This window comes from Austrofundulus limnaeus, unplaced genomic scaffold (genome assembly GCF_001266775.1).
Source record: "Austrofundulus limnaeus strain Quisiro unplaced genomic scaffold, Austrofundulus_limnaeus-1.0 Scaffold99, whole genome shotgun sequence".
NCBI lineage: Eukaryota > Metazoa > Chordata > Actinopteri > Cyprinodontiformes > Rivulidae > Austrofundulus > Austrofundulus limnaeus.
In genome coordinates, this window is record NW_013952501.1 from 131,805 (window position 1) to 155,454 (window position 23,650).

The 23,650-nt window shown below is 40.7% G+C and overlaps 1 protein-coding gene across 2 annotated transcripts; it reads right to left on the bottom strand.

Moving 5' to 3' along the window:
- Positions 1 to 1,700: 1,700 nt before the first annotated feature.
- On the bottom strand, positions 1,701 to 23,572 carry gpr83 (G protein-coupled receptor 83). Of its 2 annotated transcripts, XR_001310600.1 has the most exons (5): positions 22,978 to 23,572; positions 19,696 to 19,821; positions 6,636 to 6,769; positions 5,450 to 6,262; positions 1,701 to 3,599 (listed from the first exon to the last, which is right to left on the bottom strand). XR_001310600.1 is itself a non-coding variant. In XM_014013196.1 (4 exons), the coding sequence occupies exons 1-4, from the start codon at positions 23,509 to 23,511 to the stop codon at positions 5,542 to 5,544; spliced, it is 1,515 nt and encodes a 504-aa protein (XP_013868650.1). In that variant the 5' UTR covers positions 23,512 to 23,572; the 3' UTR covers positions 5,334 to 5,541. The 2 variants fall into 2 exon arrangements, 1 of the variants encoding a protein (XP_013868650.1); XM_014013196.1 differs by lacking the exon at positions 1,701 to 3,599 and having other exon boundaries at positions 5,334 to 6,262.
- Between the last annotated feature and the right edge of the window lie 78 nt (positions 23,573 to 23,650).

Below are 23,650 nucleotides of genomic sequence, written 5' to 3' on the forward strand. Positions count from 1 at the left end.
TAATTTCTCGGATATAGCTCTTAACAAAACAAATGACTCACTTCAAATGACCCTGACTGTTAGGTTGTGAAGCATTCACACAGAATTTTGAGTAGTGATGGGAATTCAGGCTCTTTTTAAAGAACAAGTTTGTTTGGATSGACTCACTAAAAAGAGACGGCTTTTTTGGCCACCATGTGGCTCAGCTGAATTTTTTTATTGCATAAATTATCACCAAAGTGGGTCAAWTAATACTAATGTAAAAACATTCAATATATTGAATGCTTATGTGGCAGAGCAGCTATGTACTATAGATCAACAAAACAACACTTCATACAATAAAACACTAAAATGTGTTTAACAATAACAACAACAGCATCTAGGTGCATTTTTTGCAATTTGCATGCATGAAAAAATTCCAGCAGTTACTGTGCGAGAGGTGAGTGCCACCCTGGACAGGTCACAAATCTAWGACAATCATCCACACTCGGACTCAGGAGACCAGTTAACTTAATGTGTGTCTGTGAGAGGAAAACAAGGCACCATGATAAAACAAGCAAACTTCACATAGGAAGCCTCCTCAATGAGAGGCGACATCCAACCACTGCTCCACAGTGTGTTTGTTTAAATGTTTTTTATATCAGCCTATTGGCGTTTAAAGAACGACTTCTCTTTCTCCCAGTGTGTTGTTGACACAGTGGGGCTATGTCAAACCTCTGTGCAGTTATCACACAACTGACACTTTTCTTGGGCTTAAAAGCTACATATTTATTTATTTTTTTGTTAAATTCTTGTAACATTCTTGTAACAATGTAAAAAGGCATTTCGATGTAAAAAGAGTTAACTGAAATCACACAGAAAGACAAAACACAGCAGCACAGTGCAGCAGAAACAGCTCATTAAAAAGAAAGCTGTTGTTCTGGTAACTAACAAAAACAGTTTTTTATAGATCATTTCAAAGCATTCATGAGAGCAACCTCACCTGATGTGGCATGACTTGTAGGAAAATGGCACACTGGCAAATGTTAAGACTGGGTTATTTTAGATTGAACACCAGTGCACAGGCAGAGCATTAATACAGGATTGTTTTTTTTTTTTCTCTGAACAATGACTCTCCCTGTAAAAAATCTGCACTGAGGCCATACAGCAATAGTTGTACATTTATATGCAGAAATTCCATTTGTGATAAAAGTCCTTGTTACAAAAAGAGTGAAGCAAAAACCTGATGAAAGTCTCTTTACTTATACTTAATCATTATGAACATGCCAGAGWTAAAACTCTGCTTTTGCAAAGCTCAGGTTTTTGATTTCTACACCTACAGTATCTACCAGCATCAACTGCAAAGAGGAGGGCATTTTTAATAAAGCAGTGCCTGTTTTCCTTTGCTGGCATGGCTTTGTCTGCAGTAAGATAAGTTTAGAAATATTAGTAAAAAAAGTCTGGCTTTCTTTAGATACAGATCTGCATCATTTCTCTTTTATCAAATTAAAAGTAAATGATTTATGAAGGTAAGATAAAATGAAAACAATCTTTATTATCTCTGACCAAACAAAACAAACAAAATTACGATCTCAGGATGAAAAAAAAACACATCAATAATACGTTCAGTTTCTGTGCATTTATAAAAATAACCTAAAAGTAGCAATGTTTATTTTATCGTGTTGATTCTGTTCTTTTTTACATAAAGCAGTAAACATAAAAATAATTTTCTTTATAACAGGATGAAAAATCTAACATTTATTATTAATGTACATTTATATATATACATATATATGGTTTTTGACATTTTACCGCTTTAGCCTTTTTTAAGATGTTTCCCAGCGATAACATTCAACACAATCGGATGTTTTTCAGTGTTTTATCATCATTTTTCATGRTGATGCTTGAAGTGTCATGTCTTATTCAGCATTGCTACAATAAATCTGCTGCATTTAAAACCAAATTACAATACGTTTTAACCTTGTAAACGTTTGTTTTTTCTGTTTCTTGTGTTTCATTCTTTATATCCAMTGATTTGTTTCATTACATCTTGTCATTGTGTTTCATTGTCTTCTATTATTTTAGATTTCTCCACCATTGTTTCCCTTTGTCGCCACTGCCTCCAGCAGTGATCACATCTTCCGTTATTAACACTAAATACTCGAGTTTAATCTACCCTGTTGTCAGATAATACTGCTTTTTCTGCAGTATGTTTGACATTTTTGTGCTGTCTAAGGTTGGTTAACAGTGGTAAACATCTTGGTTTTAGATTGTCGCCAAAAGGTAATCAGTTTTTTATTTCACCAGGCAAATTGCATTGAGATCACAGGTCTCTTTTGTGAGGAAGGCCAGAGCTTGAAGGTAACCCAACATGCATGCTTTTGTTCGTGGGAGGAAACAGAGCACCAGGAGAAAACKTATGTAAGCATGAGGAAAAGATGCAAACTCCACACAGAAAGACATCAGGTCTGAACTGGGGATCAAACTCAGCATCTTCCTGCTGTGAGACATCAGTGCTAACCAATGACCCACCAGTTAGACAGCTAACAATTACATGATTCAGTGTTTCATTAGACAGACACACGAACACAAACACAGGTAATTAAATAATCCCCTGCCTTTCATGAAGGCAGGGGATCATTATGACGCATTTTGTAAGTTCACCAAGTCCACAATTCAAACCAACAAAATGGTGACGAAGGCCTCAACGTTTAGTCCACATCGAGGGGTAAAAACTGGTCAACTACATCTAGAATTAATTGTCTCTTTGTACCAGACCCAGCAACAAAAGCAATTTGGTGACAAATACATTCAGTCTGTAAAAATCCCAAGAGGTCACAGTGTAAGTGAGAGACCAYGTTTCCTCCAAAGGTTTTGTCGCGATTGTCGATTCTCATCTGACACAAGAAAATCCCAACAAGAAAATCCCAACAAAGGTTCAAAAAAATTCCTTAAGAGCCTCCACGGTGAAAGAGATGATTGTGAACTGAAATAGATTTTTCAAAATATAGCCTCAATTGCTGTCATTCCTCTGAAACATACTCTCAAAGCCTCCAGGTTAAAGAAACAGCAGCAGAAAAGGCAGTGGTATGGCCTTAAAGGGATGAAATAAAGGGATGAAATAAATGAAGTGGAAAAATTTGAATGTCATCCTCAATGGTTCATTTTCTGAGAATTTATTTTATTTTATTTATTTTTTTGTAGAATGAATCATAAAAGCTGTGAGGAGACAAAAGCTGTGAATGGATCCTGGTAGATTTTTTTTTTCTTGTGTAATGAAAATTCTTGATAGTCTTCTATCTGTGCATTTTCTGTGAACCCTGTTGGGGGAAAAAGAGCTATTTACAAGGGGATATCCATAGCTCATCATTCATTGTATCATCTACTCCTTTGTACTTTCATGCAGATTTTTTTAAATAGGATAATGAAAAATTAGTTTCAGAATCCTATTTTGCATTGAAGATACTTTTGGTGCACAGGAAACAAAAAGAAAATTTAAACAAAATGTCAGAAACAATCACAAYCCTTTAACTGGAGGTCCTGCTGAGCGGACCTCGAGGAGAGAATAATTTTTCCATCACTCAAAGCACAGAAGGTTTGCAGGATTTGTTACGCATCACAAAAGACATCAGAAGTGAAAACTGCAGAGTGGAAAAAAGCTTTTAAATGATGGTGAGATTTTTTTTAGGAACCTCAATAAGAGCAGAGTCATACGGGGCCCACGAGGGTACATGGGGGGATTTTTTTTCTTTTGCGTTCCCACGCAATACTTTTGCGTTACCTCGCAATATTGTTTTGCGTTACCTCGCAATATTGTTTTGCGTTACCTCGCAATATTGTTTTGCGTTACCTCGCAATATTGTTTTGCGTTACCTCGCAATACTTTTGCATTACCTTGCAATATCTTTCTGTTCCCTCACAATACTTTTGCGTTACCTCGCAATACCTTTGTGTCATCTCGCAACACTTTTGCGTTACCTCYCAATACCATTGCATTACATTGCAATACCTTTGTGTTCCCTCACAATACTTTTGCATTACCTCACAATATTGTTTTACATTACCTCGCAATATTGTTTTGCGTTACCGTGCAATATTGTTTTGCGTTACCTCGCAATATTGTTTTGCATTACCTCGCAATACTTTTGCATTACCTCGCAATATTGTTTTGCGTTACCTCGCAATATTGTTTTGCATTACCTCGCAATTCTGTTTTGCGTTACCTCGCAATACTTTTGAGTTCCCTCGCAATACGTTTGAGTTCCCTCGCAATACCCTTGCGTTATCTCGCAATACTTTTGCGTTACCTTGCAATGTCTTTGCGTTCCCTCGCAATACTTTTACGTTACCTCGCAATACTTTTGAGTTCCCTCGCAATACCTTTGTGTCACCTCGCAATACCTCGTAATACCTTTGCGTTACATTACAATACCTTTGCGTTCCCTTAGTACTTTTGCGTTACTTCGCATTATTGTTTTGCGTTACCTCGCAATATTGTTTTGAGTTACCTCGCAATACTTTTGCGTTCCCTCACAATACTTTTGCGTTCCCTCACAATACTTTTGCGTTCCCTCACAATACTTTTGCGTTCCCTCACAATACTTTTGCGTTCCCTCACAATACATTTGCGTTCCCTCGCAATACATTTGCGTTCCCTCGCAATACCTTTGCTTTACCTTGCAATAKTTTTGTGTAACCTCGCAATACTTTTGTGTTACCTCGCAATACCTTTGTGTCATCTTGCAATACCTTTGCGTTACCTCACAATAACTTTGCCTTGCAATACCTTTGCATTCCCTCACAATACTTTTGCGTTACCTCGCAATATTGTTTTATATTACTTCGCAATTTTGTTTTCATTACCTTGCAAAACCCTTGTGTTCTCTCACAATACTTTTGCATTACCTCGCAATACCTTTGCGTTCCCTTGCAATACCTTTGCGTTCCCTCGCAATACCTTTGCGTTKCCTCGCAATACCTTTGCGTTACCTCGCAATACTTTTGTGTAACCTCGCAATACTTTTGCGTTACCTCGCAATACTTTTGTGTTACCTCACAATATTGTTTTGCGTTCCCACGCAAAAAATTGCTTTGATTATGAACTGAATTAAATCAGACTTTTATTTTGAAATACCCGGTTACCAAAACAGGATGTCTTGCCACAAATTTGTGAAATTGACATTGATGTTGCGTGGCTGCACTGTGTTAAAATATCGACATGTGACATACTTCCATGTGTGGTTGTGTGATATATTCATTCTGAAGCTGAATTAAAGCAGTAGGCTAACTCGCTAATGGTGAGCAGGTGAATTTGTTAATAAACCAGCAGGCAAAACAGTGARAAACGACTTTTGCGAGGGAACGCAAAAGGTWTTGTGAGGTAACGCAATACTTTTGCYTGGGAACGCAAAAGAAAAAAATCTCCCATGTCCCCTCGCGGGCTCTGTAGAGTCATGACTTTAATTTCCTCAGGAAAGTTTTAACTTTCAACCTGCAACCGTCAAAATCCCACAACGGTCCAGCCACGCATTTTCAGATCATGGTCTTTTAATTTCCAGTGGGAACTGAGGCGACCATGTGTAGTTATCTCTCAGCCACGATGGGCTCCACTGAGAGGATGTCTGTTCTCCCTGTAAGGGCCTGCCTGGCCGTGAAGAGCACGTGTGCTTCCTTCAGGTTATGGGAGTGGCTGGACGAGGCYTGGCTCGGCTGCAGGGAACCCTGGCCCAGGTGCGACAGAGCGTGGCTCGGCCTCAGGGATTCATGGTTGTCGGGCCAGGCGGCTCGGCGGCAGGGAGCGCAGGAGGCGACGGCGGGGCGGTGCTCCGGCTCCGAGCCGACCGCCACCCTCCGCCTCCAGCGGCACCTGTCGAACAGGAGCCGCAGCTCCTGACGGAAGGTCGGGTTCAGGCAGCAGTAGATGAACGGGTTGTAGCAGGTGGAGCTCATGGCCAGCCAGTGGAAGCAGAAGTACAGAGCGTTGGAGGAGTGGATCGCCTGGCTGGAGAGCAGCACCACGTAGCAGTTGAGGGGGAACCAGCAGACGGCGAACACGCCCACGACCAGGAACAGCATGGCCAGCGTTCGGCGTCGTTTCCTCCTCTGGGTGGCGTGCTGGGCTGTTGTCGTGTCGCCGATGGCGTTGTGACACCACAGCCGGCGGGCCACCGTGATGTAGGAGGCAGTGATGATGATGAGCGGCAGCACATACAGCAGGATGAAGGTCAGGAGATCGATGTACTGCCAGTAGACATCTGATGGCTCAGGGAAGTCTGGGACACAGAGGCTCCGCTCCTTTTCTTTACTGGTGAGGGGAAGAATGGAGAAAGGATGACAAACATGAGAATTTTATACAATTATGAAGAATAGTAAGAGCAAGAATAAGAAAAACATGATTTTTTTTCCACAGGAAATGCTAATTTTTTCTTAATTTTTCAGCACTGATCTATCTCATAGCTTATTTATCACTGCTGAAAACTATTTTTTCCATCTTTTCCCTTTTATATTAGATTGTGTCCCTGTGTCAAAACCCCTTTTAGAAAAACAGCACTAATCCTAAGTCACGTGTAACTTTCATCCCTGGGGAGCCAAAGGGGAAGAAAAAAAACTGTTTGTTTCTAACCTTAATTAGACAGCGGCTGGCCTCACAGACACGTCGGGCTGCTCAGAGTTTTTACCTGTAGGTGAAAGTCAGGAGTTTTTGGTAGATTGCATGTGGGAGGGAGAAGCAGCTGGCCATTATCCAGATAACAGCGACCCAAACACCCCCTTGTGTTGGAGTCATGCGTGGTCGGAGAGGATGTAAAATCACCTGAGGAAACAAAAATCAACAAGCACATTTCACATCTACTGCAGACGCACACAAACACACACACAAATACAACAAATCAATAGAAGGCATCTAACCCAGACCAACGCGTGAAGCAGAGAAAAAGAGTAGCATTCTCAGAATGTTGCTAATGAACCTGTGGCTCCGTGTTACTCATGGCTAAAAAAATTTAATTGAATTCACAACATAATTAACTGTCTGTTTGTTAGTGGCAGATATGAGTTCTTTGTAGTGGTGAACAGAAGAGGCACATCTTAACAAAAGCAATTGTTGGGTGGCTGTTAAAAGGAAGAACAAAAAAATAAATAAAAAGACGTGCTGTTTTTCTGCACGATAAGAAATTAAATCTAGTTGCAGGGATTTCTGCACAACTGAAGGCACTCACGACATGACATTTTTTGCCATTTTCAAGGCACTGAGGACGTTCAGTGCTGACGTTTCTATTTTTTTTTACCCCCAGTACAGATTRTAATTTCTTTTTAAAAGCTATATTAATCACAAATGAAAATAAACAGAAAATGTTTCCAACATTTTCACAAAACCTGAAGCACAGCAGAAAATTCAAGCAGGGATACCAGAGGCAAAGTGTTGGTGTAGATTCTCAGGGATCCAGGACCCAGCAGGACTCACTAAGGGTGTCTTTTTAAGGCAAGCACACTTTTTATTTTTTCTCCTTGGTGAAAATGTTTCACCTCTCCTCTGAGAGGCTTTCTCAGTTCAAACCCAGTGTCTAACCTATAAAGCTGCAGTGAACTGCTGTGTAAATTGGTGTGAAACTGTCTTAAGGATTTAATTCAAAGCTGCATTCTATGTTCTGGAAAGTTGAAACCTGAGACCACCTCCTCCTCTGTTTATCATTAGCCTCTCCCGTTTAACATTTTCCTTCACCCTCCTCTGAAACCCTTTATCTGTTCTGTCCTAAACATGGACATCAGTGTCCTCAAAGGAGTTCCTTATCCTTGAGATGTAGAGGCAGAGTCCTGGCCTGAAGAAAAGGTTAGGTGTGTGCGGTGTAGGCCTGTCGCAATAAATCAATGAATTGTGCAATAAATTAAAATGAGTTCCATAATTTTCATTTGCCTGCTTGTTTCATTGTGTTTCCCTTTTTTCTACATTTTGGCGTAGGGAGGAGTGAACTTTGGCGTCAGGTATTTGCCAGGAGCCTGGTCTCGTACCCTCTGGAGCATGAGTGCTCCATGAACAGGCATTTAGCTAAAGAGGAGATGCCTTCTTTCAGCTGGTGACACCTCAGGATGCCCTCAGGGTATCGTGCCAAACTTTGGGTTTGTATAAACTTGCATAAAATTCCTAAGCAGTGTGCAGGTGACCGCAATTATTTTATAAAGCCAGAGAAAGACACAAAGAATAAATTGTGCTGACATGGATAGAGGTGAGTAGCGATGTTAAAGCTTCAGTAGCTGTTGTATTTTGTTGTCACATCTGCTCCCAGTTGGTTATCAATACACTGGTTTAAAATGGTCTCTAAGCATTATTATTTATTGTGCAATTTATCATCCAGCAAAATGTCGTGACAGGTCTAGCACAAGGGTGGTTAGGTTTAGGGTACGGAGCCAGGGTTAGGTTATAGAAATTTAAAGTAATGCTGCTAATGTCTGCTGATAGAGGCATGRARTCTGTCCTCCTCTTACTGGACCTTTCCTCAGCTTTTGACACTGTCGATCATACTATACTCTTTTGAAATCTGAAGGACATAGGGATGTCCAGGGTGGTGCTAGATTGGTTCAAATCATACCTCTCAGACCACTCTCTCAGTCTTATTAGGCCAATCTCTCTCTGACCCAGCCTAACTCACCTGCGGAGTTCCACAGGGTTCCATCCTGGGCCCAATTCTATTCCTGCTCTACATCCGCCCCCTGACTGAGGTCATCAAAAAATTTCCCAGACATCTCCTACCATTTCTATGCAAATGACCTGCAGCTACACTGCTCCTTTAATGACTCCACCACCCACAAGCTCACCTCTCTTATAAAATGTGTCACTAAGGTTAACCAGTGYCTGTCTGACAACTTGCTACTTTCAAACCTCAGTAAGACAGACATTGATCCTGTCCCCTGAAAATAAAATCCCTAAGATAAAAGAACATCTCGGCTCTTTGAGTTCAACTGTCCAGCAGAATGTGCGCAACCTGGGAGTAAATCTTGATTCAGATCTGTCTCTAGATAAACACATAAAGAACCTGGTTTCTACATGCTACTTTCAGCTTCGTAATATCTCTAAACTCCGGCTCCTGCTGTCCACTTCAGACTTGGAAGTGGTAATTCAAGCTTTCATTTCTAGCCGCTTAGATTATTGTAATAGCTTGTTCACCTGTCTTAACCAGAAACAGTTAACTCGCCTTCAGCTTGTCCAAAACTCAGCAGCAAGACTCCTAACTCGAACCTCCAAATTCACCCACATCTCCCCGATCCACTGGCTTCCTGTTCAGTTCAGAATCCGGTTCAAAATCCTGGTCCTCACCTTCAGAGCTCTTCATGGCCAAGCACCCTGAATACATTAAAAGCCTCATTTCACCTTACAACCCCCAGACGAGACCTCCGCTCACAAGATAAAAATCTCCTTATGGTTCCCCTCACTCGCTTCAAGACTCATGGTGACCGTGTCTTCTCCTCTGTGGTCCTCAGGCTCTGGAATGAACTCCCTTTTAATCTGCGCTCCCTTGATAGCATTGTCTCTTTCAAGACACTCCTAAAAACTCACCTTTTCACTCAAGCGTTTAGCTAACCATTTTTTCACCACAAAAGCCAGCCTACCTCCATAGTGAATGCTCACCAATCTGTGTTTTTTATTATTGAACTTACACCGTATTTTTCTCTCCCACATTGATTATGTTTTATGTATTATTGTATATTTTGCCTTGAATTAACCTTGTGTTTGAGTAACAATTTTGGAAATTAATTCTTGATTTGATGTTTCATTTTTTGTTGCTTATGTTTAATTATGTTTTCTGTTTCATGTTTTTCTTTTCACCATTTTTATACTGTTAATGATTGCACAGCACCTTGTGAATATATTTCTGTGAAAGGCGCTTTATAAATAAAACTTTACTTACTCTAGAAATTTAAAGTCAGTGCAAAGTCTCAATGAAGATATAGTGCTAGACTGTGTGAGTGTGTGTGTTTTTGAATGGGTGCACTGAATATGGGAGAATCAGACAACAACCACAGACGTAATCTTGTATTCAACAGGTACACATCCACCCTGGAAAAAACACCTACAGGTCATATTCTCAGTTTCTAAACAATAAAAAAGTGTCAATAAAAAAGTTATATAACTGCAAACACAGTTCTTTTCCATCATTTTATTTGGATGCTTTCCTACCTGATAAATCTATATTTGTGTGATCTGTTGAAATAAGTAGGAARTGGTCTATATGTCAGTTTCTTACAAATAAAACTACATTTAGGTTGTTGATTGACTTTAAAAAAAACTTCCAACTTTTCTAAGAGAAAGGAAATAGCATTTACTGAGCAAGCCAAACAAGCCAATCATTTATACTGAGTTTAAAAAAATGGAAAAATCAAATACAAACATCTCCTAATGTGTCATCTGTATTTATGATTTGTAATTTCTTGCATCAGCAGGGGTCATTTTAGTCATCAGCCTTTCTAATACTATAACCTATTTCTGTAGTTTTGCTGTGTATTGATAATTGAAACTTAGAGMACCACCTGCTGCTTCAAAAAATGTTTTATTCTTATTGTTATGATTTATAGATCAGWGTACAATACTGAAGACTTTACTTAAAAACCTCAGACACAGATATGAGACAATGTTATTTGTATTTATTCTGCTCAGCGATGTCATCATTTGTTAACACCTATGCTTTGATGCTTGCACTAAACTCACTGAACTCGTCTCCATTTGGGTAAAATTGATTTCCTTTTTTATTATTTGTTGTGTAAAACAGAAGCTTCCTGTATTTGAGTGCATTAGCGAGCTAAACGAGTGCCAGAATTTGCAGCCCCTTCTCTCTGGAAACAAATCCTCCTATCCTTTGCARGATTATCACCTCTGTATAATTGAACATCGTGACTCTTTAACAACTTGGCTTTAATGAGGCGGTGCCAATAAAACATTCACTTTAATTCAGTACCACTGACTGCATTCACCACCCAGGGAGGAGCTGGACTTTGTTCCGACACAGTCTGAAACATATCATTAGTGCGGCGGCTGCCACAATGCCTCACACAAACACTGTGGATGTGAGGACGCAGAAGAACAGGGGAAAAAAATGACTCGATTTCAATTTCCAGAGCTGCAGCAGCAAGAACTATAAAAGTATTTGAACAATGTTTGAATCCTTTTAAAGGTTTTCATGAACCTGAAGGATGCTGTCAAGGTTTTCTGAGGTTGTGGGGTTTTCTGTGTGGTCGGCATACAGTGCTCCACAACAATCTTGAATCATCCCTCAATTTTGCTTCCAAGCAAAAGTCAGACTTTCTTACAGTCTTTTACAATGGTCTTGGTTAATATTTTTACAGATCTTTCTTTTAATCTTTGCTGCTTTTTATTCATTTCAGTCCCAGTGCCTGATTTTTTCATTGGACTGTTTGCTTGTTGTTAATCCACATAGTTTGACCTCTCATTCAGTGATTAAAAAGATTCCTAACATCAAGGAGAATAACTGTTCTGTCGACACACAAGTTCGCAAAAGAAAACAATAGTGTGTGTGTGTATTGGATATTTTCCATAAACATTAGTTGTTAACTGTTATCTTTAGGAGCTGAAGTTGTAGAAATATAGCAAAAATTACAGCACCAATAGGCTCTCATCCGATTACTGTGCACCAGATGGAGCAAATACGACCTGTCCAGTATGAACAGGGGRGAGTCCTTCTCTTTGTGTGCAGAATGCATGGAGGCTCAGGCAGTGAGTGAAGCAGAATCTAGCTGGTGTGATGATAAAATGTAWGAATTTCTGACTGAAGTACATTATTTTATGCCTCCATTAATCAATTTGCTACATGCTGGCTTCATTGTAATATGTGTCTAAAGAACTAACTTTGAAAAAAAGTAATAAAAACATTTTTTAAAAATTAAAAGAAAAATTCATGACGCATCCCGCAGTACCTCCACAACCCCATTGTTGAAGAACTTTGCTTTAGTTTATAATATGCTGAATAAATTAAACCAGCATTAAACGATAATGATGAGGAGAACTGATGAATTAAAGTCTGTTTTGTGTCTGCTAAGCTCAATTAGATGTGATAGCCTTCTTGAATCTGAGTGTTCTATAAAAATCCATTCAGAGTTGATATTTTGCAAGATTTTGGGGTGAAAAACATCTTTTTTTATTACAAGCAGAATTGACGCATTTGAAATTTTAATCTAGAAGCAAATAAAACAAAAACTCAAAGTGTTTGAGTGCAAAAATGATAGATCAGGTAACTACATTAGCAGCAGATATTTTGAATCTGTATTTGCTGTTATGGGGTCTATTTAAAGAGCTCTGCAGGCTGACAGGATGCTGCTGTCAGTGATTCAGTGGCCACTTATATTATTGATGGATTCATCAACGCAGAAGCACGAAGTTTATAATGGATTCTTTGGAATAGTGTGTTAGAAAGTACAAGTGCAGAGAGAAACAAAAGTTGGACAATGTGAGCCACTGAATTTGTCCTAACTCCCTTGTTTTCTGGTTTTCCCCTGTTAAAACATGTAAAATGAGAGAAAAAACTCAAACAAAATGTTAGCAGTGGCTGATAAATCTTTCATAAAGTCATAATTTCCCTTTTTTCCTGTAATTAAGTTTTCCCAAATAAACATTTATTGCAGTGTATGTGTAATTATTAATATTATTGCTATTCAACACGTAGGACTTAAATGTTTTCCAGACAAAGCCTCGTTTTAAAACTGAGCTGACAGTAAATGGATGTTGAAACGCTGTGAGGTTTTGACATTAGGTAGTTTTCAGTTTGCTGGTTACTCTAACATTTGCATGTACACCCACTCCTGTGGCATCAAGGCTAGTTAGGATAAAAATTAAAACAACTTTATGTAAAATCTTCCCTCAGCTTTTCTGTCATTAGGTTCAGGATCAAGGACAGCGATGGGAGGGGGACTTTAAGCTGCACTCTAAACCTCCATTTTTTAAAATAATTTAAAGCAGGCTTTTATTATTATTATCTAGGCTGAGAAATGTGGAAAAATGAGGCAAGGACAGAAAAATAGTCTTAGTTTTTGATCAGCTGTGAATCGACAAGGACTTCTGTTTGGTTGTAAACTTAGCCTGATCAACACCTCTGCAAAGGCTAACTGCTCTGYATCTTTATGACCCATCAGAGTTTTTGTGTTTGAAGCTGCCTAATTTGCAAAAGTAAGGTAAATTTTGGCTAAAAGACCTATGTGTGAAGCAGCCATCTGACCTCTTAGAGTCCAAATAAGTGGCTGCAGTCTGCTCTTGCCTTTTCCTCACTAAATCCACTTGTACATTTAACACTAAACCCTTCAGCTGAGAGCAGAGCACGTACAAAAATATGTTGGTTGGATGGCAACGCAAAGGTCATCTGATAGTTTTTATGAACTAAAACAATGTACAAACAGCAGAAATAAAAAAACTATGTTTATGGATATTATGCATGGCTAGAGTATTAAATGATGTTATTTGTCTGTTTTTAATTCTGCAGTTATAAACAGACTGAAAATAAAGTTAACATAACCTAAACTGACCTAAAACAGTTAAAAAAAAAACTAGACTTCTGTTCTGTAGCTAAAGGCATTTTGCCTCCCATCTGGAAATATTTGATCTTTACCAGATTCTAAATTTACTCAAACCTGGAGTTCAGTCCATCATTCTACAAAATTCTACCAAACTGSTTCATGATGGAARAGAGAATTGATCCCAAACACAGCAAGAAATCAGAACAGCTGGATGCTGGAACTGAAACCAAGAGGAGATAAAGTTGGATAAGTTTAATATTTTTACTCAGAGCAAAATAGGATCTCACAATATTGAATCCATTTAAGCAAATGGATTCAAATGATACTTTTTCACAAACAGGGATTTATTTTTTCCATAGGTACCTTTTAAAATGCCACTCTGATGTAAAAAAAAGTCCCACATGATTACCAGCAAATATGCTGTACAACACTCACAACTTTCAGAACTAAATGTTTTACCCCCGAAGGCATCAATCGTAAACTGTGCAGTGGTTACAATTATTTTAAATCGCTATTATTAGTTTACTATGATTAATAAGCAAGAGTTTCTTTAATGCAGGGAATGTTTGGTGTTTATAGGTTTTTTCAGTCTGTGGAAGCATTCACTGTAAAATCTCCACAATGGAAGAATATAGTGTAAAGGAAGAGAAGCACTTATTTTAAAGCTTTTATTCTGTCACAGAGACTTCCATTTTTCATGATTAAAGTGTCTGAGAGCAGCAGGAGGCAGGATCTGCTCATACTAAACAAGATAATCTCACTATCATGAAAGAGCTTTTATTTTGATGGGTTGCTTTCGCCGGTGGAGGTGGGTGGTTTTGTGTCAAAAAAGTAGAAACATTCATTGTGTTGTGAATCGTCTGAGACAATTTTGGCAATGTTTTTTGGAGAAAACCGCAATGTCCTTTTTTCCAGTATGGTACAGCCCTACAGGCAGCTCTTCATGGCTCTGATGGCTGCGAGGTAGTTGTCAGGATTTGTCTTTTGGATTTTCCTTTTTTTTGTGTGTGTGTTTTATTATTTGTTGTTTATTTGTTGTGATGCACACCTGCCGTCCCTGTCCTCAGTCTCAGCATGTTTAGTTTGAACTTCTACACTTCCAAGTCAGCAGATCATTTTAGAACCTCCATGCCACTGTTCTGGTGTCCTTTCAGTGTTCTTCGTGATTTTTTTAKTCAAGTTCTGTCCGTTTGCTGCCACGACAGTTTCGTTTTGTTATGGAGCTTTTTTTGTTATATTGTTGAAGTTCCTCATGTCTTCCTGTGTTCCAGCCTCCACATCTCTGCCAACTGTGCTCTCATTGTGTTTTTTTTTGTTTTCTCTTAGAATGTGAAATGTCCACGTGAAAAAGAACGCCTCACAAACATATGAGAGCTGATGTTTTATGTCTTGTAACGCGTGAAGGATTTCATTGTTACCATTAGCTGCATCAGGATAGCTTGAAAGGGAAAAWAAGATCAAGTTAATACTACTGCTACAGTATTATGGTTGACAGATTTTTTTGTATTAATTTTTTATGTTTTCTATTGTCATTATTTTCCTGTTCTTTGGCCGCATTCTTTTATTATTATTCAAGGTTCTCAATGAAGAATTGATGTGAAACGTGCCTTTATCTGTTACCTAATTTCCCTCTGGGATCAATAAAGTATTTTTGAATTTGAATTTTGAATTGAATTTAGCAAAACCWATTTGCTTCAGGTTTTCGTCTTTTGTTCTCCTGACAAGCTTCTGCTCCAGTTCAATATCTACTTGGTATTCTTCTACTTCCTGGAATTTTCTACCTAGATAAGATTAAACCATAATGATTTTCACAGTTTTATGCGAGTGCATCTGCAAAAGGCTAATGTTWAAAAAAATTAAAAATATACACACAGTATCAAATGGACAGTAATTTATTCCTCCCAAAGAAGTTCGTGAAGTAAAACAGTTAATTATTTAGAGAAGCAGCAGATGGTATCTGTTCAATGTAACTTTTAGAGGCAAAATTATTTAGAGAAGCAGCAGATGGTATCTGTTCAATATAACTTTTAGAGGCAAAATGTTCTTATCACAATAGAAAAAGAGGGTTAATTATTAAAAAATTAAAAAATTTGCTGGTGTATCGACAGCAGATCTTTAGGACCAAACAAGCCTGTTATTTTCTACACATACTAATTAGTAGCCTAATGAGTAATGAGGGTTTGAATCACCATTATTACTGTGTGTTCATTATTATTTAGCTTGTTTCCGACTTTTGATTTTATAGAATTGTCATCCATCCATTTTCTTTCACCTATCCAGGGTCGGGTCGCGGGGGCAGCAGCTTCAGAAGGGAGGCCCWGACCTCCCTCTCCCCAGCCACTTCTTCCAGCTCCTCCGGGGGAACTCCAAGGCGTTCCCAGGCCATCCGAGAGACATAGTCCCTCCAGCGTGTCCTGGGTCTTCCTCGGGGCCTCCTCCCGGTGGGACGTGCCCGGAATACCTCACCAGGGAGGCGTCCAGGAGGCATCCTTACCAGATGCCCGAGCCACCTCAACTGGCTCCTCTCGACGTGGAGGAGCAGCGGCTCTACTCTGAGTCCCTCCCGGATGACCGAGCTTCTCACCCTATCTCTAAAGGGAGAGTCCAGCCACCCTGCGGAGGAAACCCATTTCGGACGCTTGTATCCGGGACCTCGTTCTTTCGGTCATGACCCAAAGCTCATGACCATAGATGAGGGTAGGAACGTAGATCGACCGGTAAATCGAGAGCTTCGCTTTCTGACTCAGCTCTCTCTTCACCACGACGGACCGGTACAGCGCCCGCTTTACAGCAGACGCTGTGCCAATCCGCCTGTGGATCTCCCGCTCCGTTCTTCCCCCATTRGTGAACAAGATCCCCAGATACTTAAACTCCTTCACTTGAGACAGAGCGACCCCCCTGACCCGGAGAAGGCACTCTACCCTTTTCCGGCTCAAGACCATGGCCTCGGATTTGGAGGCACTGAGCCTCATCCCGGCCGTGAACTGCTCCAGCGAGAGCTGCAGATCTCGTTCCGATGAAGCCAACAGGACCACATCATCCGCAAAAAGCAGAGATGTGATCCTAAGGCCGGATCCCCTCAAAACCTCGGCTGCGCCTAGAAATTCTGTCCATGAAAGAAATGAACAGTATCGTGACAACGGGCAGCCTTGGCGGAGTCCAACTCTCACCGGAAATGAGCCCGACTTACTGCCGGCAATGCGGACCAGACTCTGACACTGGTCGTACAAGGACCTGACAGCCCGTATCAAATGGCCCGGTACCCCATACTCCCGGAGAACCCCCCACAAGGCCCCCCTTGGGACACGGTCGWACGCCTTCTCCAAGTCCACAAAACACAAGTAGACTGGTTGGACGAACTCCCATGCACCCTCCAGGACCCTGCTGAGGGTGRAGAGCTGGTCCAGTGTTCCACGACCAGGACGAAAACCACACTGCTCTTCCTGAATCCGAGGTTAGACTATCCYACGGACCCTCCTCTCCAGGACCCCTGAATAGACCTTACCAGGGAGGCTTAAGAGTGTGACCCCKCTGTAATTGGAGCACACCCTCCGGTCCCCCTTTTTAAACAGGGGGACCACCACCCCAGTCTGCCAATCCAGGGGMACTGCCCCCYATSTCCATGCGATATTGCAGAGTCGCGTAAGCCAACACAACCCTACAACATCCAGAGCCTTAAGGAACTCTGGGCGGATCTCATCCACCCCGGGGCCCTGCCACCGAGGAGTTTTTTGACCACCTATTGCATTGTCATATTGTCATATTTCCTCCATAAAACACTATGAACACTTAAACACAGGTCTGTGTCATATATTTTTCTGTGGTTTCAGGAACTTTTCAAAACTTTTTCGCACAGTGACTGGTTTACTTTTCATTCTGTGTTTTTTTTCCGCCTCTCATTAATTCATCAGTCTGGGAGTGACAGAAGCACGTGTGTAGTTACCATGGTGAGCACAATGAGCAACCAGCCACAGCTTCAACATTTCTTTAGGACTTGGTTCTCTTTACTCTTATACCCTCCTAAGATTGTTTTAAAAATGGAAGTTTCAAATTACTACAAAGTGGTAAATGCTGCAGTATCCTTTTCTTATATTTAAATATCTATTGAATTTTTAAAGATTCTAGCAAGCAAAACCAACATAAAATTAAAAATAGAAAAAAATGAATCACAGTGACTAAACAAACTAAACAAAGCATCATAAACACAGCATATCTTCAAAACAGAGTAGAAATAATTGTAAACCCCATTAAGACTATATGTATTTTATAAAAACCAAAAGCTTATTCCAAACAAGCAATTGTGATTCCTGTCCATCATGTAATACAGATAGAGGGGTGGAGGTGGGGGGGGGGGGTGTTAGGATTACAGGGGGAACTGAACCAGAAGTGTTGAAACAACTATGAAAAGAATGTGCACTTCACTCAGTGATGTGAGGGTCTGAAACAAACTCAACAAAGAACTGAAGCAATGCCCAAGCATAGGTTTGCCCAAGAAAAGGTTCAGACTGATGATTTTTAAAAAGTACAGGGATGATAATCTGAGGTGAACCTGAATGGTGTCTCAAATGCTGTTAATAGGATTGGATATGTGACTGTATACTGTGTGGGGCGGGGTGTACGTATGTGGATAAGTCTGGTTGTATTGGGGAGGTGGTTGTCTTCTTTATTCCCGGTCTCTCTGTGCTGTGGTCTGGCTTTCATGGTTGTTTGTGTTTGGGTTAGCTCAGTAGTCCCCATTTGGTTCCCCTTGGTGGTGGGGTGGGGGACCCCAAATGCACTGCTCTTGCACTGGCATTTTAGGGTGCTGGGTGTGTGTGTGTGTGGGTGGGTGGTGGGGGTTCTGGGTGCTCTTGGGGTGCACTGTGTATGTGGGTGTGTATGAGTATGCAGTTGGATGTGAATTTACAACTCTAAAATTTAGTAGAATAATATTGGATTCTGTATTACTTACATGTGTTTATTTGTGCATATTTATTTTTTTCATCTCATAAACTTATAAGACTCTAAAAACCAGATGAATATTAAGTGTAATTATGGAATATTGGAGAAAGGGTAGGATTAAATAAGTTTTACTTCTTCCTACCCCCTTTCAGACATGTTGAGTGGGATTTACAGTATGTGTATTATTATGTATAATAGGCAGACAGACAGACAGACAGACAGATGCGCACAGGTATGTATTTATTGTAAAGGTTTATTTGTGTATATTCAGTTAAAATTATTTCATTTACTGATATAAATGGATTTTACAGGGGTTCTAGATCTTCAAAATATGTGTGTATGCACATGTGTATATGTGTAGGTATACTGTATATAGATATACATATTCATACTAGTGTTAACCTTGACATGCTCCATGCAATGAATTTGCTGTGTCTAGAATGAATCAATAAAAATTAAAAGTATAATAAAATAAATAATGCATTGCAATCTCCGTCATAATTTTAATCCATTCCCCATAATCAGAGCTAGCTTGACTTTTCCCACTTATGAAGGATAACCGTAGTAGCTGAACTAAAACCCTGTTAGAACCAAAGTAAATTCATGTTTAGAGATGTTTGGCAGACATTACCTGTCTCCTGTTAAGTTTCCTTATTATTTTAAACTGTCTTATTGCTCTCATAGATTAACATGAAATAGTGTGTGAAGTTCATCACTCTGAGCACTTAAAAGTCCAATTTTAGTTTACAAAACCACTAACCTGTAGGATCCACAGGCCCAGAGAATGAACAGTTATTCAATTTCACGGTCAATATTAATTATCAGTATTGCACTAATGTAAAGAAGCCCGGAGAAAGCTGAATGGCACTAATGGCAGCTTTCAAATACAAGCTCGCAGAGGCGTGTTGTGCAGCACTCTGAATGAGRTCAGACAATTTCATATCACCTAATCTCCTCTCTACCTCCAGTCTGTAACCTGGAAATCAGTCTCAGGGCTGCATTATGAGGAAAGTCTCAGAGCGAGAATGAAGAGGAGCGATGAAGAGGATGAACAGCTGCATTCCTCGCAAGGCTGACTCATAAAAGGACGGGCTTTAACATCCTTCTATGATCTGATTTTGTTTAAACCCACCTGAGAGGAAACATAAAATGCATTTTTGTAGAAAAGCAGGCAGGTCTGGTGATAAGGGAAAAGAAGCAAAAAATGTTGAAACATGAGAGGAAAGGGTTGCTTTGACTCTGAAACCAAGACACTCTGCTGCGGCAGAGAGGAGCGAATGGACAAACCTGTCGTCGGTCCAAAGCGATGGCGGTGAGGGTGAGAGTGGAGACGTGCAGGGAGCAGTACTGCACGAAGCGGCTGATGTGACACATGGTCCTCCCAAACACCCAGGTGCTGTTTACGAAGCGGACCTGAGGAAACACATAAACGTGTCTGTCAAATCAAAACAACTTTAAAGACCTCCTTGAAAAATAAAATACTAAATATGAATATCACAGCCGCCTTTAAAGCCAGAGTTCCAAGCTAAGATTGAGGGATGACAGAGTTGTCCCTGTTGTGCACAATCTCGTGCAATGTCGCAAAATGACTCAGAGTGCATGTTGGGAAAGACTCTCAGCTACGACCACAGCAAACGTTAGCTGCTAATCAGTTGCATATCCAGTGATCGCTTTTTTTTTAATTCTTTGCTTCTGCTCTCGGAGAAGTTAGACGCTTTCCCCCTCTCTCCTGCCTTCCCTTATCTTCCCTGCTTTGCTGTTTGGGAGCCTCCTTTGCAGTTTCATCCCAAACTGGATGTTTACGTTGACTGGCCTCTGTCTCTTTAAGAACCTCCTTCTGCTTCTGCCCGGTCAATTGTTTCACGTGTGCGCTATGATGCACTTRACTTGGCATCTAAAAATACATTTCCTCAAAGGTATTTTGAATCTGAAAAGAGCTTCACTGAGTGAGCAGTAGTGTTGAGAGCAGCGGACAGCTTAAGTTTCACTTTCACATTCGCTGTTACTGCCGAGAGCCTGCAGGAGTCATGGGTGGGGTGTGTGGGGTGGGGGGAGGGGGGTGCTCTGCCATGAGGAAGTGCGGCTTGAAGACACGCCCCAGGGATGTTCCTGGTACCAAAAGGCGTTTCTGGTCCCCACCTGTCGTTTTGCTCCTCAGCATGGCTTCCTAAAAACGCTGCAGGATTTCTCAAACATGCATGAATGAGTCAAAGCAAGGCTTTGGGCAAGTTTTTTATGAGAATATAACATTATAACATGATACTGTATAAATCTCAAAAAAGTTGATTTTACATGATATTGCCCCTTTAAGGTTAGCGCCTCCTCATGATGTACTTTCATGTCGATGACCCTTGCTCTGCACAGGGGTCTATGGCTGCATGACCTGGGGGCACCTGTTCTATGTTTGGCTATGTTCTGTCTTCTTGTGAATGGGTGTTCTTAACTGTAATTTCATCGTGCTTTATACAATGACAATAAAAGGTTTTTATTTTATTTTATTTTATCTTATATCTAAAGATTCATTACAGTCTGTCCTGTGTGTCTATTTTGCTAAGAAAACAATCTCAATGCCAATATTTCAAGCTAAGGAGGATCCTGTGCAATGAGTAGCACATGTGTTGTGATTTACTCTCAGCTACAACTCCATCAAATTTAAGCACAATATCTGTAAGATTTAGTGAATTCATTAACACTAAAAGATTGGAGTGGTCCATAAGTATAAGATTAACATATCTCTGATTTTAAAGTGTTACTGGCTTAAACCTAAAAGTATTATTTCCATTACAAAAACCATTTCTGTACATTTTATAAGTTGCCTGTGGCCATCTTGAATCAGATTGGTTCCAAAGATTAATCAGCTATAGAGGTAGCAAGGTTCGCCAACCTTTTTTTTCCTTAAGAGCTACTTTCACAAAATGAAACTGTCCGAGAGCTACTTTTTGCAACATTTAATTTTAAACTCAAACCATTGGAATAAGCTTGTTTTGTACAGAAAAATATTGTCTTCAATTCACATGAAACTGCCATAAAGAGCACAGAATTTATATCAATGTGCTTTTTGTGTTTATCCATCCATATTATAGTGTATTTCACACTGTGAACATTGAACTGTGACAAATTTGTGCACAAATAGTGTCGTGTGATGAGTCTCTGATTTTTTTCCACATTGTAGACTCCAGCGGGAAGAAACCCCCTGTAGTGACATATACCACAGCGGGAGGGGTTTCCCAGGAGTTTTGCACAGTGTGTCTCAAGGGGCTATGAAAGGTGTGTGTGTGAAAACGAACGCCGAACAACCACGTAATGGCACGTCATCTGACGATTGACCATACTGAGCCCTAAACAGTTTGATTGACAACCAAGGTGAAGGAACATTTAGATCTATCTACAGATAGATTGGAATGAAATGAAAGTTTGGTTGGCCAGTGACAAAATAAATTTTGCTTCTTCAGTGAAGAGCTACTTTAAATGAGCTCAGGAGCTATTGGTAGCTCACGAGCTCTGGTTGGAGACCCCTGAGGTACAGCAAATGATTATAACCAGGAAGTCTCATTCAAATCTGTCCATTGGTTTGTGAGATATTTTGCTCACAGACACACAACATTGACTCCAACATAGTTCATGGCAAAATTTAAACAACGACCTCCATCTGTTAGCTAAAAATATGTGTTGGGGATCAGTCTCAGCTACTACGACACCAACATTTCAGATGATATGCACAGTGGCTCAGTTGCTGATGCCTCTCAGCTAAATTGTTATTTTTTTATTTTTAAAAATGCATGTAGAACAATGAACAAACATAATAAACTTAATAAGAATATACATATATTACCATGGCATTTAGGGGTTGAAATGACGATAAATTATCTTTTAAAACAACGTTTACGAGGGGGTCCCTGGAATTTTTTTCGCCCTTGTAAGAAGACCCAAGACCCAAATGGCTTGAGAGCCCCTGCTCCAAATTGCCCCTTGGTGTGAGTGAGAGAGTGAATGGTTGTTTGTCTCTGTGTGGCCCTGTGATGGACTTGCGACCTGTCCAGGGTGTACCCCACCCCTGCTGGATATGGGCACCAGTGACTCACGTGACCATGAAAGGGATAAGCGGGTATACATAATGGATGAATGTTTAAAACTGACTGAGTTGTATCCATTTACAGGTTTATAAAGTGAGTTGGCTGTGGTGGCCATCTTGAATTTGGCTCCAAATGTTAATCAGTTGTAGTCTCCAATGATTACATTCTAAGTAGTTTGACTAAGAATTGTCAAGTGGATATTTGAGATATTTTGTCAAAAATGCTCACAAACACAAGCAAAAACATCATCATCCGCCTTCCTTATTAGCAGGTGATAACCTTGAGGGATTTGATCTCTGGTGCCATCTATTGGTGTCAAGATCTGCTGCCAAAAATAATTTATACTAATTGTTTTAGTTGTATTCTACTATTTACTAAAAGTAAAAAATCAATAAATAAAGAGAGAGAGGGAAAGAAGAACTCTGCAACTTTTAAGTTAATAAACAATGTAAGAAAGTTTCAGGGATCAGGCTCAGTGAAGACAAGTTGTTCTCACCAGGGTGAAAGGGGTGTTGAGGACCGTGATGAAGATGTCAGCCACCGCCAGGTTGAGGATGAACAGGCTGGTGGAGGACTGAGTGCGTTTGTTTTTCACCACCACATGGCACACCAGCGTGTTCCCGAACAGAGACACCACGATGATGAGGGAGTAGGCGGCCACGAGCAGCGCCTTCACCCCGCCGTCCTGCGCCTCCTTCCCGCTGCTCGTCCTGTCGGCCAGGGTGCGCCAGCCCTCCAGCAGACCCTCGTCCAAGTCCAGGAGGAAGAAGCCCGAAGAGGAGGAGGTTCTGTTCCCGGACCGTCCCGACAGGTTGAGCAAAGTCTCCGTGTGGGGGAGCAGCGCGTCCTCGTCCAGGAGGAGAGAGGAGTCGTTGATGAGAAGAGTGCGTCCAGCTGCGGCGCTGAGCCAAAACACCGCCGAGAACCAAACCCACGCTCCTGTCATGGTCTCACCTCTGTCCCTGATCCCGCTGCGTGTTTGTTGGTGGCTGTGAGCTGGGTCCGCTCCGAGCGGAGCTGCTGCCAGCATCAGCAACAAGTTGTTGTGTGGTGGAGCTCCTCAGGAGCGCGAGCGCGCCTCGTGCGCCTCGGTCCAGGTGGGCTGCTGATGATGAGGACTCGCAGGGTCCTACAGTCACTGTAGGAACCAAAGTGAGCCCCCTTCATTG